Source organism: Dermacentor albipictus, chromosome 7, assembly GCF_038994185.2.
Source record: "Dermacentor albipictus isolate Rhodes 1998 colony chromosome 7, USDA_Dalb.pri_finalv2, whole genome shotgun sequence".
NCBI classification, from domain to species: domain Eukaryota; kingdom Metazoa; phylum Arthropoda; class Arachnida; order Ixodida; family Ixodidae; genus Dermacentor; species Dermacentor albipictus.
This window is the reverse complement of record NC_091827.1, coordinates 4,894,514-4,910,669: the sequence shown is the minus strand read 5'-3', so window position 1 is coordinate 4,910,669 and position 16,156 is coordinate 4,894,514. Positions and strand designations below refer to the sequence as shown.

General features: G+C 44.4%; 1 protein-coding gene across 3 annotated transcripts in view; it reads left to right on the top strand.

Annotated features, from left to right (window-relative positions):
- LOC135920776 (potassium channel subfamily K member 1-like) overlaps nt 1-16,156 on the top strand; it is a 278,635-nt gene that overhangs the window by 238,479 nt on the left and 24,000 nt on the right. For all 3 annotated transcript variants that reach the window (XM_065455031.2, XM_065455032.1, XM_065455030.2), the window contains exon 2: nt 1,947-2,087. In XM_065455031.2, the coding sequence (XP_065311103.1) occupies nt 1,947-2,087 (141 nt within the window). The remainder of the gene's footprint in view (nt 1-1,946; nt 2,088-16,156) is intronic.

Genomic DNA, 16,156 nt, shown 5'->3' with positions numbered 1-16,156 from the left:
GAGATACGTGCAGATACGTGTCCCACGTCTCGTTGCAACCCGTGGCGCAGCAATATCGAGTTACGATTGATTTGCAGATGCCGCGGAGAAGCGGCAAAACCCGTGTTTGCGTCCAACAAACGCGCGTTTTTCATGCGTCGTTTGTTGGCGCGCCACTGCGGGCGAGCATGGAGCGATGTGGCGCGTGCAAATCGGTGCCGTAGCCCGAAGGAAGCATGCAGCGCAACGAAGCATTTGCTGGGCAATTTTGTTTTGTTAATACATTACCGTGTATACCGGCGGATTTCTACTGAACTTATCAAATGTGGTACGCTTCTTTCACTTTTGTGCTTCACTTTCTTTTCTTTTCTTTTTTTGCATTGTACAAACGATATTTGGATTTCCTTTTAGTATCAACGTTCTCGTGGTTGGTGTAATGCTAATTAAGAGAAAATTAGACATCCGCCCAATCGTAGCAGTTGCTACAAAGGAAACTCATACGGGTTCCTCGAAAGAAAAGCCTCGCATTTGAAGAGAAATTTGTCCTGGTCCCTTAATTAGTTAGTTCTCTCCACCTTGCGGGTTTCCGCAGAACTATTATGCCAATTGGTGTAATGCTCTACTACACACTGATAGCTACCACTGTCGCGCTGCCATTGACTGTCTATAAGGATATAAGAAACAAGGTTCAAGAAGCTGTCGACTGGCAAAGTACTTTTGTCCAGGTTACATGCACTTCCCTTGTGCGAAGAAATAAATTTCATTTGACAAGGCCCAATGAATTAAGAAGTATCGGTATGTCCATTGTCTGCGAGGTACGCGCCACCGAGTTTGTAGTAACGGCATCGCAAGTTTCGCGCCTTCATAGTATGCTTCGAGTCAAGCTTCGGCCGACGTAGATTTATCCTGGACAGTGCGCCATGACGCTGTGCTATTCCACTTGTGAGTGACTTCAAGTCTGCCACAGAGTGACGTGAGCTGCATTTCTTCAACTCTTCTGCCAGTGTGCGTCAACGTGGAGGGAATTGATGTGTCAATCTAGTGGCCCTTGTCGTCGATCTGGTTGTTTCATAGAATTAAGCGCAACCTAAAGCATGCCGCTGCTGTGTAAGCCTGCTTACGTGCACTCTAAGCACTAGTGTACGTTCGAAGCTCGAGCGCTATACGTCGTCAGCGACACTGTGTATGTCGCTGACGAGTAATCCTAGCTGCTCGGTTCCCGTTTTCCGATTATTTAAATTACACCACGTTTTATCACTACTAGCACGTACCGATTCACAAGATCTAACTTTTCGCCACAAATCAGAGCATCTTCGTCTATTTCATAAACTTTCTCATCCATGGTTTCATGACAATTTATTTCAGTCACAGTCTGCCCTTTTTTCGACATTAGGGCCACTGTTTCAAAAATCAAGCGCCGTCACACATCACCTTTATGTGTGCTCTTTTATTCCGCGCGCCATCATTGAATGAAACAACTTGTCTTCTGATATTACCACTGTACCTGACCCAGTATCATTTTTATGTATATTTAGGTCATTCCTTGTTTACTGTGAGTTGCTGTTAACCACTTCGATTAATGCTCCTTGAGTGTATATATTTTAGCAGATTATTATATTCTGTGCATTACATTATTTTTTATTATTCTTTACATTTACATTGCTCCTTTGTAGATGCTTCCTGGAAACCTCTTAGCATATTTTCGTGCGCGTATTTCGCCGTATTGTTACTCGTTAAAAGTGTTAAGAGGTTACTTGATCACTTTTTTTTTTATGTTTCCACTTCCTCCACCCATCTTAAGTAAAACGCCCTCGAGTGAGGGCCTCTGAGGGTAGTGTGAGTAAATAAACAGTTCGATAAAGACACACATGACGACAAAAACAATGGTAAAGCCAATTCGTCCCCCACGGTGTCAGTCGCTCGTGCTGCCTGACGGTGGTTCCTTTCGTTTGTCTCGCCGTATGCAGACGAGGCCCTGGAGAGCTTCATCGTGGAGATTGTGCGCGCTCACGAGAACCGAGTCTCGCCGGTCAAGAACGTCACCTCGGACCCGAACTGGAGCTTCGGGCACTCGTTCTTCTTCTCCAGCACGATCATCACCACGATCGGTGAGTGTCGCTCGCGGCCTTGCAAGCTGCACGTGTATAGGGTTACTGCCGCACACCTCGGTTGATGATTACACTGTGACTCTGATATTTTAAAATTTCTCCCCATCGTGTCTTCAAACATTTCATCAGAAGTTAACCTGTATTTCGACCGCGTTTCATGCTGGTTTGTTTATTCTATGGAAAATGGCACACCATAGGCCACATCGACCCGCAATCTCGACACTAAGCGAGGTCGGGCACCTCGCTTCCTAGGTGGATCACCAAAACTAGAAAAAATTCACCGCAACATTGACCACTGGATCCCTAAGCGTGGCACAGTTAAGAACTTACCTGCAATGCCAATCCAATGCCAACCACGGAGAAGGCCGGTCCTCGAGCTGAATATTTTGGCGAGAACAATGAGAAGAGCGGTGCGATCCGGCGTCTAGTAGATGGAGTAACCATGCACCACTGACAGCACAGCATGTCTCTTGTTTTCGTGAAAAAAGGCACACAGGTGGACACCTGACAAGCATGTTGAAGATAAGCTGCAGGTTCAATCGCTGCCCTGACCCCACTCGTGAGAGTAGTCCACGACTTTGCAGCCGGACGGCGGCCCAGCACGAGAATCTACAGACGCGACGCGCTCTCACTTCCGACCAGCCGAGGAGTGGCCGGCAGACTACTTGAATCCAATAGAATTCTGTGCGTGGGATATTCTTGAAGGGGAGGCCATCAGCACGCCAGCATGGTGGCCCTGAAAGCATCGCTCGATTTTCGCTGGGTTTTCCTGGAGATACCTTGCGGGCCACTAGTGAAGCGTACTTATAGAACATTTAAAGAACGTGATTGAGGCCAAGAGCGGAAATATTGAACTAGGTAATTTGGGCTGCACTCCTATTACCTTAGGTGAATGCCCTGCAAAAGATTTCCCGAGATTTTATTCTCAACGAAAATGTTAGACATAAACCGGCTGACAGCTAGTACGCTGACTTTATCAGCTGCTCCGCATCGTTTACAAACATCCACACTTGTGTCTGCAGCGCCCAAAGCAAAACAGCACACCATCTCCAAACAGCATCTTCAAATTTCAAGGCGCTTGGCTGAATACATTGCAGGCGAGTCGTTTTTATGTACGACGCAGTACACCAATTTAGCGCTCTATTATACGCAAGTGTGATCGATGACTGTGCGCCGTTACGATTGGCCAGCGGGAGTAGTGGCCTCGCCTCTCCTGCCTCGCTGCGACGAACCGCTTTGTGAAGCCAACAAGCCACTGTACTAGCCGGCCACGAAAGTTGACGAATGGCTGCTGAGATAAAAAAAAAAAAAGTAGTAGTCTCTCTCACTTCTTGCAAAATTACAAGATAACTGGTCAGGGCGTAAGCGACATCGATCATAAATTATATCATCGACTTGCTACGCCTATAGTATACAGGGTTAACCCGGTCGTGACACGTGCCCTGCATCGAGCCGCGTTGGATTCAAATGACCCGCGGAAACAGCTTGTTAGGAAGCCTTGTAGTGCTTTTACTTCCTGGCCCTCCTCTCTTTCACGTGGAAAGTAAGTTGAAACTCTGCATCGGGCCGGCTGTGCCATGGACGCTGTCTGTCGGGAAACAACCCTAGGTGGGTACTTTCTTTCGATAGTGCCGCTAAAGGATAGGGCGCGTCCACAGCCATCGACAGAGAGGTTGTTTAAATTACAATTGTCCATACGGAACTAGGCGAGGCTAGATCAAGCGACCAAGCTGTGCCACCATTTAGTTATTCTGTTTCTTCACACCGCAGCCATTATGTCTCCATCTTCGAGCCATTTGCTTTGAAAATGCCTACTGGAAAGTAAGTTTCATCCGTTTAACTTTAACACAACACGCATATTTGGCTGTGTTATCTTTGGACACTACAAACCATCATTCCAGAAGGCGATTGACATCATTGTAACAGGAACGTCAACTTAGAAAATCACCCGCCTTGGTTGCTTAGTGGCTATCGTGTTGGGCTGCTAAGCACGAAGTCGCGGAATCGAATCCCGGCCACGGCGGTCGCATTTTGATGGGGACGAAATGCGAAAGTACCCGCGTACTTAGATTTAGGTGCATGTTAAAGAACCACAGATGGTCTAAATTTCCGGGGTCGCCCAATATGACCTGCCTCATAATCAGGTTGTGCTTTGGCACGTAAAACCCCATAATTTTTTTAAACTTAGAAAATCCACCTGAAGCGTGTGTCCAACTCAGCTTAGCTGCAAGAACTGCAAGAACTTGCAACTTAGAAGGGGATATCACTTTTTAAGTGTATATTGTTAAGATCGGCCGGCTGAGGTGCAAGTTTTCCCAGCCAGCTGCGACAGCGGCGTCAACTTTTCCTGGAACGCCACCGCAACCCTCTAGCCACACGGCGTCACTAAATCTACTGTGTCCGCAGGACAATGCGCCACGTCCGCCACTCTGCGTCGCGGGATTGCCGAGATGAGTTCGACGAACCAGGCTTTATGACTGAACACGCCACCGCCGACCTGGTCTGCCGCGAGCGGGGAAGTTGCGAGAGAACGTCTTCGGAGGCCCCTTCCCACGCGCCTTTCAAGGCGCAAGACAATGGAGCACCGGCGGCCGCACGGCGGGGGTCAGCTCGGGGAATAAGATGCGCCTTTCCTGACGTAAGCCCTTAGTTCTACGAAGACCGTCTGACGTCGGTGGGGACCGTGAACCTGTGCGGAAGTGTGTGTGTGTGTGTAAGCCCTCCCGCAGAGAGGCGCCTGGTGCCTGGTCGAGCGTTTCTCTCACCTTGGGATCGAGGGAGGACCGAGTGTTTATAAAGCGCTGTTGTGCGGCTGCTCAGTGTACTCTCTCTCACAGTCATGCTAGACTGATGAACTGCGACGTCCTTCTGTAGATACTGCAAATAAACCCATATTCCTTGTTCTCGATGAGAAGCAGTCTTTCCCTTCAACAACGTCCTCAGCGTGGATAAGTTGGACGACGGCATTGGCCAGTTACCGTCTAATTCATGCCCGACTTCAATCTTGACAACTGGTTACGAACGGTGGGATTGGCCTCCCAATCCTTACAATATGTACGAGTAAGGTTTGTTTCCCTCTCACCAAAGTTTGGCCTTCAGCATCCTTGAATTGTCTCTGAGTCCAATGTTCTGTACGAATTAACCTTTTGTCGTCCACACTTCTGCCTAGAGCGCCGAGTCGGTGCATTTTATGTGCACGGCATGCACATAAAATCTGCGCATGCCGTGCCGGTGCGTCTGGCACACATGAATTGATCTTGATATTTATGTTTGGCAAAAGAATTCGCGCGCTGGTAAATTGCCCTCCATCCCGTCGCTATCTTAATAGTTCGGGGTTAAATCCGATTTCCCTCTTGCATGCTAAGCCCCAGAAATGTTCTCGTAAAACAACACTTGGGCTGGGTTCAATGCAATTGCATTTTAGGGAGGAAGCTAAATTTTAGTAATTGCAGGAAGCAGACTTTAGATTTAGGACCTCACACATTAAACAAAACATACCGAGAGTTGGTAAATGAAAAACAAATTGACGCAAGAAATTTTCGAATCAGCCACAAGTTTGATATGTGTTTACAGCTTGCCTGAAGTTCTTATAACGCTTACGGGGGTTTTGCAAAAGTCCTACTCACATAACAGTGCTGTATTTGAGAGCGGTGTATAATACATAAATTTTCTCCGCTTTAGGTGTATTACGTGCAGTTTACATCTTTACTCGTTACTGAGATATATAGTAGTAAACTTTATTATTTTTTTTTATTTTGAGATTTTTGATAATCTCTGAAATTATTCACGACATGAATAAAAAATTCTGCTTTTACAGTCGGTAGATTTTAACCTTTTCTTTGAAATACAAGCCCCATCAAATTCGGTGCTGTGAATGCCGAACATATCGATGTCTCCATTTCCGTGTATTTAGATGGGAGTTCGCGAGGTAAAGGTTATGCAAAGCGAGGTAACAACGTAAGAGGAAGCTTTAGCTTGAACCTGACACCGATGCCGGTTATTCAACTACATGTACAACGGGCAGACGGGCTTCCGTCAAACACTGAACTTCACATGTAAAACGCAGAAATGTTTTTCTGTGATAACCCCGGGGCCGGTTTTAATGAACGTTGTTGCATTCGAGAGAGAAAGTTAAGTTTAAGTGGCGGTTGGAAACGTAATTCTGACTTAGGGCCGAAATTCGCTTTACAAGAATCGCCGGAAATTGCTGCCTGAAAACAATAAAATAGAAGCATGACGTTTACAGATTCGTAACTCTGCACCAATGACAGATATTGCAGTTACGTAAAATCATCTGTTAGAACACCCAAAGCAGAAGTAATTGGTACATTAATTTATATATCACATGAATTCGTTACAAGGTTTACAAGGGTATTGCAAAAGTCTTACTCACACACTAGTGGTTTATTTAGAAGCCATGTATAATACACCGGTTTCACTCGACGTGCTCTCCAGCAGTTCGAGCGCATTAGACGCCTGTTCGACCGCCAGCCGCTAGGTGCACTGTCCACCGAAGCATCAGTGGAGAGCGTGAAAGGCGATTGAAGAGTGGCAGTAGGGACATTTCCAGGGCGGACACTGGGTTCTGTCGTAGAGCGAGCAAAAGCAAAACTCGCGGAAAATGCCCACGGACACAACCTTGCCGTAGTAGCAGGTGGCCTAAATGACGTCCTAAACAAACAAAAAAAAGACAGGTCTGCGAAGGGGGGTAGACGACTTGCGCGACCTGTCCCCTCAGGTGCAGATTGTGGTGTGCATGCTGCCAGATGTGCCTGTGCGGGACCTGGCTGCTAATGAAGCTATATGGACAATAACCTCGTTATCACGAATACGTACAGGGCCTATATTATAAGTGTGAAGGGCAGACCACTTGGGAAGTGGGAAACCAGCAATCGACCATTGATTACTGCCTGATGACGGAAGGAATTCATGATAAGTTTAGAGAAATGGCTATTGGCGAGGAAAGGTGCAGCAGCATAAGGAGTGAACATAAACGCATCACTTTGAATATGGGATATGCAGTTGGGAAAGAGAGCAATAAGTGCAAAATGGCCAGTCCAAATCTGAACACTGAACAAATAACAAATATAGTCGCAAGAGTTGAGGAAGAACTTGGCAAATGGCCAAGCAGAGAGTGGGAATATAGTGAGCTTCTAAGTGTAATAACGACAGAAATGCGAAAAGAAAAGCGACATGTCCGTTGGAAAGGAAAAAAAGAAACCGAAAAGCTGGTGGAACAGGGAGATACGAAAAGCGATTGTCGAACGACAGAAAGCATCCCGAGAGCACAGGCAGGTAAACAAGAAAGAAAACGCAGTTGCCACAGGATGAAGTAGCCAGAAAATCGGAAATATACCAGGAGAAAAAATCTGATTCAAATACTGGTGCAAGCAAAGATAAAAAGTGAAAGTGAATGTTGGTTGCCAGAAATACGTGAGAAGGCCGCACCTAGAATATTTTGGAGCCACATAAAATTATTAGGCAGGCAATCTGGAACAATACAACAACATATCCTAGACGAAGATGGAAACAAAGTGGAAGGAAACGTGGCATTAAATTACATTAGAAAAATAACAGCCGAATATTTCCAAGGCAATGAGGAGGTTGTAGTTGAGGAAGAAAGGGGCATGAAAGAGAACCAGATGGAAAAGGAGCTGATGCTGACAAATTTGAAATCGACAAGGGACTGAGGCAGGGGTGCCCTTTATCCCCACTGCTGTTTATGATGTACATGGCGAGGATAGAAAGCGCACTAGAAGGAAGTATTATCGGGTTCAATCTCTCATACAAACAAGTGGTTACAGTAGTAGAGCAGCAGCTCCCATGTTTGTTTTATGCGGACGACATTGTGTTGCTAGCTAACAAGCAAAGTGATGTGCAACCTCTAGCTAATATCTGTGGACAGCAAGGCGATAAGTTAGGTCTGAAGTTTAGCAGTAAAAAATCATGCCAATACCACGCACTGTGGAAATCGGTGTAAGTGAAGCTTTCCATGCTGGGTGCTTTGATTGACGATAATTAGCGCTGATGGTGGTGGCTAAAGCTTAATTTCTTCAACGTTTACACTGACACTAGTGCGGTGAGTTGATGTTAAACGTTACGTTGCGTGCACCACTTCTGTTTGTCTGCGTAGTGGACGATCAGAACACACAGGGAGAGGTGTTTGCTTGAGGCGTTGTTGCGCGCCATATTTCATAACCTCTGAGAGGCTTGAGCATTGTCATTGCCTCACATGGCACATCCCACCGTGGCAGAAGTATTAAACTTGAATTGGATTATGGGGCTGTACATGCCAAAACCACAATCTGATTATGAGGCACGTCGTAGTGGCAGACTCCGGATTAATGTTGACACCGTGATGTTCTTTAACGTGTACCAAAATTCAAGTGCACGTGCGTTTTCTATTTCCCCCCCGTCGAAATGCGGCCACTGCGGTTTGGATCAAATCCGCGACCTCTAGCAATGCCATATCCGCAACGCTCCCGCGTCGGGCACAGAAGTGTTGATTTGACGGTTGACTGCTTCCGTAGTGTCGCCTGGACTCTGCGGTGCGCTTTCCTTAATTAATGCGGCTCTGCATCTGCACGCCCTGTGTAGTTTGTCCGCTTGACATATTTGCGTAGTGTTTATTTTTCAGAAATAGCAGCAACGTACGTACTGTACCGTACCTTGAACTTAAGCTTATCCAGTTTCTCCGCAACTGCTGTCGTACAGTAGTAGGGTTTCTTTGCTCTCTCATGTAATCCCCCCCCCCCTTGCATGGGAACTGACTCTTCCCCTCCCTCCTCTCTACAGTTTTATCTACGTCCCCTCCGGACTCGCACCTTCGTAAAAAGGGAAGCAACAGCAGAAACCACAGCAGCAGCAGCAGTGGGAAAGTCGAAGGAAGTGGCAAAGAAAGCTTCGCTTTAAAAATCATGTGTCATGGTATTCAATGAAAAGAGCGAACAGACAGTGGCAATACAGGGCTAGTAAATACCTCACGTAAAATCATATACATACCTTGGTATATGGATAAACGAAGGCATAGATATACGGAAACAGAGGAAATGGCAATAACAGTAAAGGGGAAGAGAAATGCAACCATAATAAAACACAGAGCACTATGGGGATACAATAGGCACGAGGTGTTCCGGGGTACGTGGAAAGGTGTAATGGTTCCAGGATTTAGATTTGGAAATGCGCTTGTTTGCTTGAAATCAGGGGTACAATCGGGACTTGATGTCAACCAAAGGTCAGTGGGACGTCACCCATTGGGCGCTCACGGGATGACAACAAATGAAGCTGTGCAGGGTGATATATGGGCTGGACAAGTTTCGAAGTGAGGGAAGCTCACTGTAAAATTAATTATGAAGCACGACAGAGGAATATGGAAGAAAGTAAATGGGCTGGGAGAGTGTTCAGGCATTTGTGAAGAATAAACATTGATTCACAGTGGAGGAAAAGAATTAGGAAGCTTACCAGCAAGTATGCGGTCTTTATGGTGAGCAACAGCAACAAAGAACATCAAGCGCAAAGTCAGAGAGGCAGAGATAATCTCATGAGTGGCTGCAATGGAAAAGAAACTTGCCGTGAGTAACTACTTGAAAGGAAAAAAAATCAGGAAACAATTTATGATAACTCAAAGGGAAGCTCATTATTTTTCGCTGCGAGATCAGGATGCCTCAGAAGTCGGAACATGCACTTATCAAGCAAGATATAAAAAGGAAGAAGAAGCATGTGCTTGCTACGGTAAAGATACGGAAACGATAGAGCATGTTTTATTAGAATGTGAAGATAACTGCCCAAAGGTCGATTCAGGAATCACTGGCCTCCTTAAAGCCCTTTAGTTCAGCGAGAGCAGGGGGAAAGCAAACATGTCCGCAGCAGAGATTAGTAAGAGGCGATTGGAAGATTGGTGGAACAAAAGTAGGGAAACAACAAAAAACAACGGAGGCGTACACAAACAAAGTTCACAATAGGGGTTGATGTATAAACATTGGTTATAGGAATTCGAGGTGGGTTTTTTTTCTTCCTTTTCTTTTTTAGCATAGGTGGGGCATATGGCAATAAAACAAGAGCTTGGTGGGCCAACCCACCGCCCCGTTCCAAAGGGGACGCTCATAATATCCATCCACCCAGATTTATCAATACATTCGTAATGGACAAATGGTGCAACGGAAGGTCCCCGGATTGATGTATGCGGATGACGTAGTGCTACTAGCAGACAAGGCAAGAGATTTACAGACACTTGCGAGTATGTGTGGCGACGTAGCAACGAATCTAGGCCTTAAGAGGAAGCTTTAGCTCGAGTGCTGCTATCTAAATACATGTAAAAAGAGAATTCGTTTTTCTCGACAACCACTGCACCATGTTTGACGAGGTTTCTTGCATTTAAAAGAAAAACTTACAATCTAATGACTGCTGGTTTTGAAATTTTATTTAGGTCGTCAATTTCTTATTAAAAGTTTCCAAAAATTGAAAAGTTTCAGAAAACGAAACTATCAGGTTTGCAACTCTGTAACTTAGCAAGGAAAAATTATATCTAAATTCTGTGAATTGCATCTGATACTACACATATAGGAGACAAAATTGATATGTTACATATGAATCTTAAAAAAATTCAGTAATATGGAAATACACATTTTGCAAAACCATTGTACACGAAGTAAGAGATTCACATACGATATAATTTGACATATTTAATTTGTCCGTTTTGAATGATCTAATGGATGCTGTTGACAGAACCCTGATATGTGTTCTTGGTGCAGAGCTATTACTTTATAAACTTTGTGCACCTATATTTTTCAAACTTTCGAATTCTTTAAAATTCTTTTAACAAAATGCAGGCCCTAAAATCGAAATTCCGCCTCCAATAGACACTAGAATTTAACCATCTCTCTCAAATGCAACAAATTTTACTAGGATCGGTCCAGGAGTTCTCAGAAAAGCGTTTTTGAGTTTTATACATGTATTTGAATAGGCCGCATCGCAGTTGGGCCCGTACTAAAGCTTTCTCTTAAGTTTAGCACAGAGAAATCTGCAATTATGATCTTCAATGAAGAGAAGAGTAATTACGTGGTGTCAATTCAACAGCAAGGCATACCCATACATAGTCAAGCAATATAAATACCTTGGCATATACATGAACGAAGGAAAAACTTACTCAAGCACCCGTCAAGATAATCTGAAAATAAAGGGTAAGCAGAATGTAGCAATAATTAAACGTAGAGCACTTTGGGGCTACAATAAATATGAGATGGTGCTTGGAATCTGAAAAGGAGTAATGGCGCCAGCGCTAACGTTCGCAAGTGCCATTCTGCGCTTAAAATCAGATATCTTGTCTGGGCTGGAAGTTAACCAAAGATTGGTGGGCCGGTTGGCTTTTGGAGCCCACGGCAAAACCACAAATGAGGCAGTGCAGGGTGACATCGGTTGGACCTCGTTTGAAGTCAGAGAAGCGCAGAGGAAAATTAGTTTTGAAAACTCAGGAACATGGATCAAAATGAATGGGTGGCTGAAGTGCACAAGAATCGGTACCTGCAAAATGTGGACACAGAAAGGAAGAAGAGGTCAAGAAAGCTGACAACCAAGTACAAGGTAATTGAAAGTGTAAATAGACAACCAGGAGTCATCAGAATGAAAGTGAAAGAAACCAAGACAGGGAATGGGTGTCACCAGAATATCCTCTTGACTGCTGTGATTATCCGTGACCCCCCGCAAAAGCATTGCAGAAACTGCAACGCTTACGTTTCTACTAACATTCAACCGTCCAGAGGGAAATCATATAGAATGGTAGAGCAACAGAATGCTGCATCGGGAGTTTTTCGTGTTGCTCTACAATTTTCTCATCGACACTTATCATCGAATTATAGTATTTGAGAAGTTGAATAATTCAGACTAATTAGGTAATTAGGCGGAATGCCAAAAATAAACTGATTAGCTCCAAGTGACGGCAAGTACCATTACCTTCGTTCTGTGCAGCTTGGTGGCATTTGCATATATTTTAAATCTTGGTGCGTGATAGTTGGGACATTCTGTATATATCACACATGTTACTGTAACTGGCCTGTCCGACCTTCTCTTATCCTCGTCACCTTTGCCTTTGTAGATGAAGTTCATCTTGCTTTCACGCCATCCAACAGGAATTTTCTTCGTTCTAATCACTTGCTCAATGGCATTAGTCAGCAGTGCCCTTGCTCTTTGGGCTGTAGTTTCTAATTAGCTGTTTTGTGGTTTCATCGGGTCCTGCGGCAGTGTTGTTAAGGACATTTTCTTCTACTTTTTCCAGTATAAGTTTTCTATGCTATATTTTGACCTCTCAGGCTTCTCAGTTATTGCTGGGTATGTTTGGGTCTGAACTACGCTTTCTTGGATGGGTGAATGAGTGGGCGTCCCTTTTGAAACGGGGTGGTTGGTTGCAGCACCAAGCTCTTGTTCTTATTTTGCCTAATGTCCTACCTATATTTTGAGAAAGCACACACACAAAGATTTCCCAGCATCAGACTTTTTGAGTTATTACTGGGAACTCTATTTTTGTACGCTTTCGGTCTGCGCGTATGCCTCCGTTGTTTGTGGCCTCCCTTGTTACGTCTCAAAATCACAAAGGTGTTAATTGGACGTTTGCCACGTGTCGAACCACCACCCCTCCTATCCAGACGTCAACACAGCTTCAACTGTTGAAGGGTCCCACGAAAGGCACTCACCCTACCATTACCTGGAAGCCTGAGCAAAGGATGAAAAGGAGGGGGACAACGACGACGAATTGGGTGTCGCCGATAGCTTTCTTGCCACAGATTCTAAGCCAGTCTCTTCGGAGCCGGAGTTACGGCGTGTTTTTGCGAGCATGGGTGCGGTATCGCCACGAAGTCCAGCAGTGCGATTTGTTGCTGGACAGTCTTCAGATTCCCTACTCCACTTGCCTAAAGAAAATGACAGGATTAACAGCAGAGACTTCTCAAGAGTGAGGACAGAGGGTCCTAACGTTAACTGAGACGTTTAACTTGCTCCTTCATGGAGTGGGCTTCTGTACTGGAGCCGTCTAACTAACCTAATAAACCATTTTCCTTCATTTTCTACAACCTGACATTGTAGTCGATGGGCTTTGGTGGATTCCATGCCCTGAACGCCACCCTAGCCACAACACCCTACTTTTCTGCCACCAATCTTACGACTGCCTCTTATTAATCTCTATTGCGGACATGTTTAGTTTCCCCTGATCTCGCTGAACCCAAGGGCTTCAAGGAGACCAGAGGAGCCTAAACTGACAACTGGGCAGATACCTTCATATTCTAATAAAACATGTTCCACCGTTTCCCTATAGCTTTACCGCAGCAATCGCACGCCTCTTCCTTGGTGTACCTCGCTTTACAGCTACGCGTTCTAAGGCATCCTGATCTCACTTCGTAAAGTAAGGAGCTTCCCTTTGAGTTATTATAAATTGTTTCTTTCCCGATTTCGTTTTCTTTATTTGAGGTAGTTACTCACAGCAGGTTTATTTTCCATTGCCGCCACCCATGAGATTGTCTCAGCCTCTCACAATTTGTGTTTGACATCTTTTGTTGCAATGTTGCTCATCGTTCCAGTCGCATACTTGCTGGTAAGCTTCCTAGTTCTTTTCCTCCGCTGTGAGTCAATATTTTTTCCTGTACAAATATCTGAACACTCTCGCAACCCATTTACTTTCTTCCATATTCCTTAGTCGTTCTTCAATATCGATTTTACTCCGAGCATCCATCACTTCAAAACTTGTCTAGTCCATATCACACTGCACAGCTTCATTAGTAGTCTTGCCGTGAGTGCACAATGCGAGTCATCTCGCTGACCTATGGTTGCGATCGAGCCTAGGTTGTCTCCCTGACTGCAAATACCAACCGCATTTCCATATGTAAGTACTGGAACCATTGCACTTTTACACAAACGCCAGAACACATACCTATTGTATCCTCATAGTGATCTGCGTTTCACTATGGCCGCATTTCTTTTCCCTTTTGCTATTATTGATTTTTCCTGTCTCCAGATATCTATAGCCTTCGTTTATCCATACACCAAGGTATTTATATTCTTTTACCAGAGTTTTTTCCTGGCACTGTATGAACGTGGTCTGTTCACTGTTTTCATTTATTACCATAAAACTTTATTTTAACAATAAATTTTAATCCTTAATTCTCACATTCTTGTCCACAGATATCAGCTAGACGTTGCATATCACCGTGCTTGCCAGCAAGCAACACAATGTTGTCCGCACAAAGCAAACCTGGAAGCTGCTGCTCTACTACTGTACCTGCTCGTTTGTATGAGCCATTAAACTCAATATTGCTTCCCTCTAGCGCCTTTCCATCCTCACCATGTACATCATAAACAGCAGCGGAGACAGAGGGAACCCCTGTTACAGTCCTTTGTCGATATCAAATTTATCCTCGCTCCTCATCACTTCCTATTCGACTCAAGCGGTATCTTTTTTTATAAATATGCCTCAAAAGCTACATAAAGTCGATGCCTACACCTTTTCCTTCCAGAATATCTCGCAGAATGTTGCGGTCTACTTTGTCATATGCTCCGGTAATCTCTAAAGAAAGCCACATATGTAACGGTCTCCTTTCTTCTCCGGATATTCTGGAGTTCTCCCAATGTGCCATTTTGTTGGGCCAATGCTTGCAGTTTTAATTTAATCACCTGCATTGCTAACCTAGTATATTACCGATGTGGTGGTCAACGATCTGTATGAGTGAATCTTTCCCCTCGTTACCTTTATAAATTAAATCCATTCTAATGTCTCCAAATGTCTGGTATTCACCTACCTAGCTTTGTAAGCCTTCTACTGCTTTCAACGGAGCTTCCTTACTTTCTGGTCCTAGCTCATTAATGAGCCTAACTAGAATGCCGCCTAAACCTGTGGCTGTGCGTTTTGGAATTTTCTTTTCAGCTTTCTTCCAGTTGAAATTTCCCAGCACCAGCTTCTTTCCCCGTCTGGTTCTCGTTCATGCTCTTTTGTTCCTCAGAAATAACCACTTCGTCATTGCCTTGAAATGATTCGGTTGTTATTTTTAGAATGTAATTTATGCTGCAAATTAATTTATGTAATTCTTTGCCTCTTAAAATTTAGTCACTGTTGGAAGCAGTAATTTTTACTTAAGCCGTAAATTATAACGATTGTTGAAAATCGCAAATCTTCAGAAAACGAAACTATGAAGTTTAAAGCTGTAACTCAGCAAGTAAAAACGATATCTTAATTCTGTAAAATGCATCTAATAGTACATAAACGGACAATCACGACTTTTGAAAAACCCTCGTAAACATTGTAACAAATTCACGTGATCGAGATATAAATGAATATATCAAATTCGTCCGCTTTGGATGTTCTGACGGATGCAGTTTACAAAACTGCAATATCTATTTTTGGTGCAGAGCTACAGATTTGTAAATTTCGTTTTCTTTTTCAACCTTATCCCTTTTCGGCAATTGTTGTAAAAAAAAATCAAAACTATAAATCAAAACCTAACTTCCAACAGTCTCTAGAATTTAACTTTTTCCTTCAAATGCACTAAATGTCATTAAAATAGGCCCAGGTGTTATTTCAGAAAAGGGTTTGTGCGTATTACATGTATTCTAAACAGGCTTCGTCCGAGTTGGGGCCGAGATATAGCTTCCTCTTAAAGGGCCCCTAAAACGGTTCTGACAAATTTTGTAGACGCGTAGGGTACAACTTAAGTAGAACATTCGCACCACAATTTAAGTGAAGCTTTACGTATTAATGGAGCTACAAGCAATTACAAGTTACCCTTTTCCCTAGCCATGCTTTTCCTCCTCAACTCGTTCGCCGAGCGATCGGGGCTAAGCTCCGCCTTCACTGGTTCTATGTCATGATGCGACGTCACATCGTCCACTTCCGGTTGTTTTGGAGCCCGCCCCCGCTCGCGCGAAACCTCTCCGTTAGCCGCTTGGCCGTCGACCCCAAGCGAAAGCTATCGAAGCAGCGTGCGTTGCGAGCATTCCGTCGCAGCACTGAACGTGTCTGGTATTCCGGTAACCGTATATCAGCTGAACCTTTCGACGAAACGGTGGAGGCATAAACTCAAGCTGATGAAAGA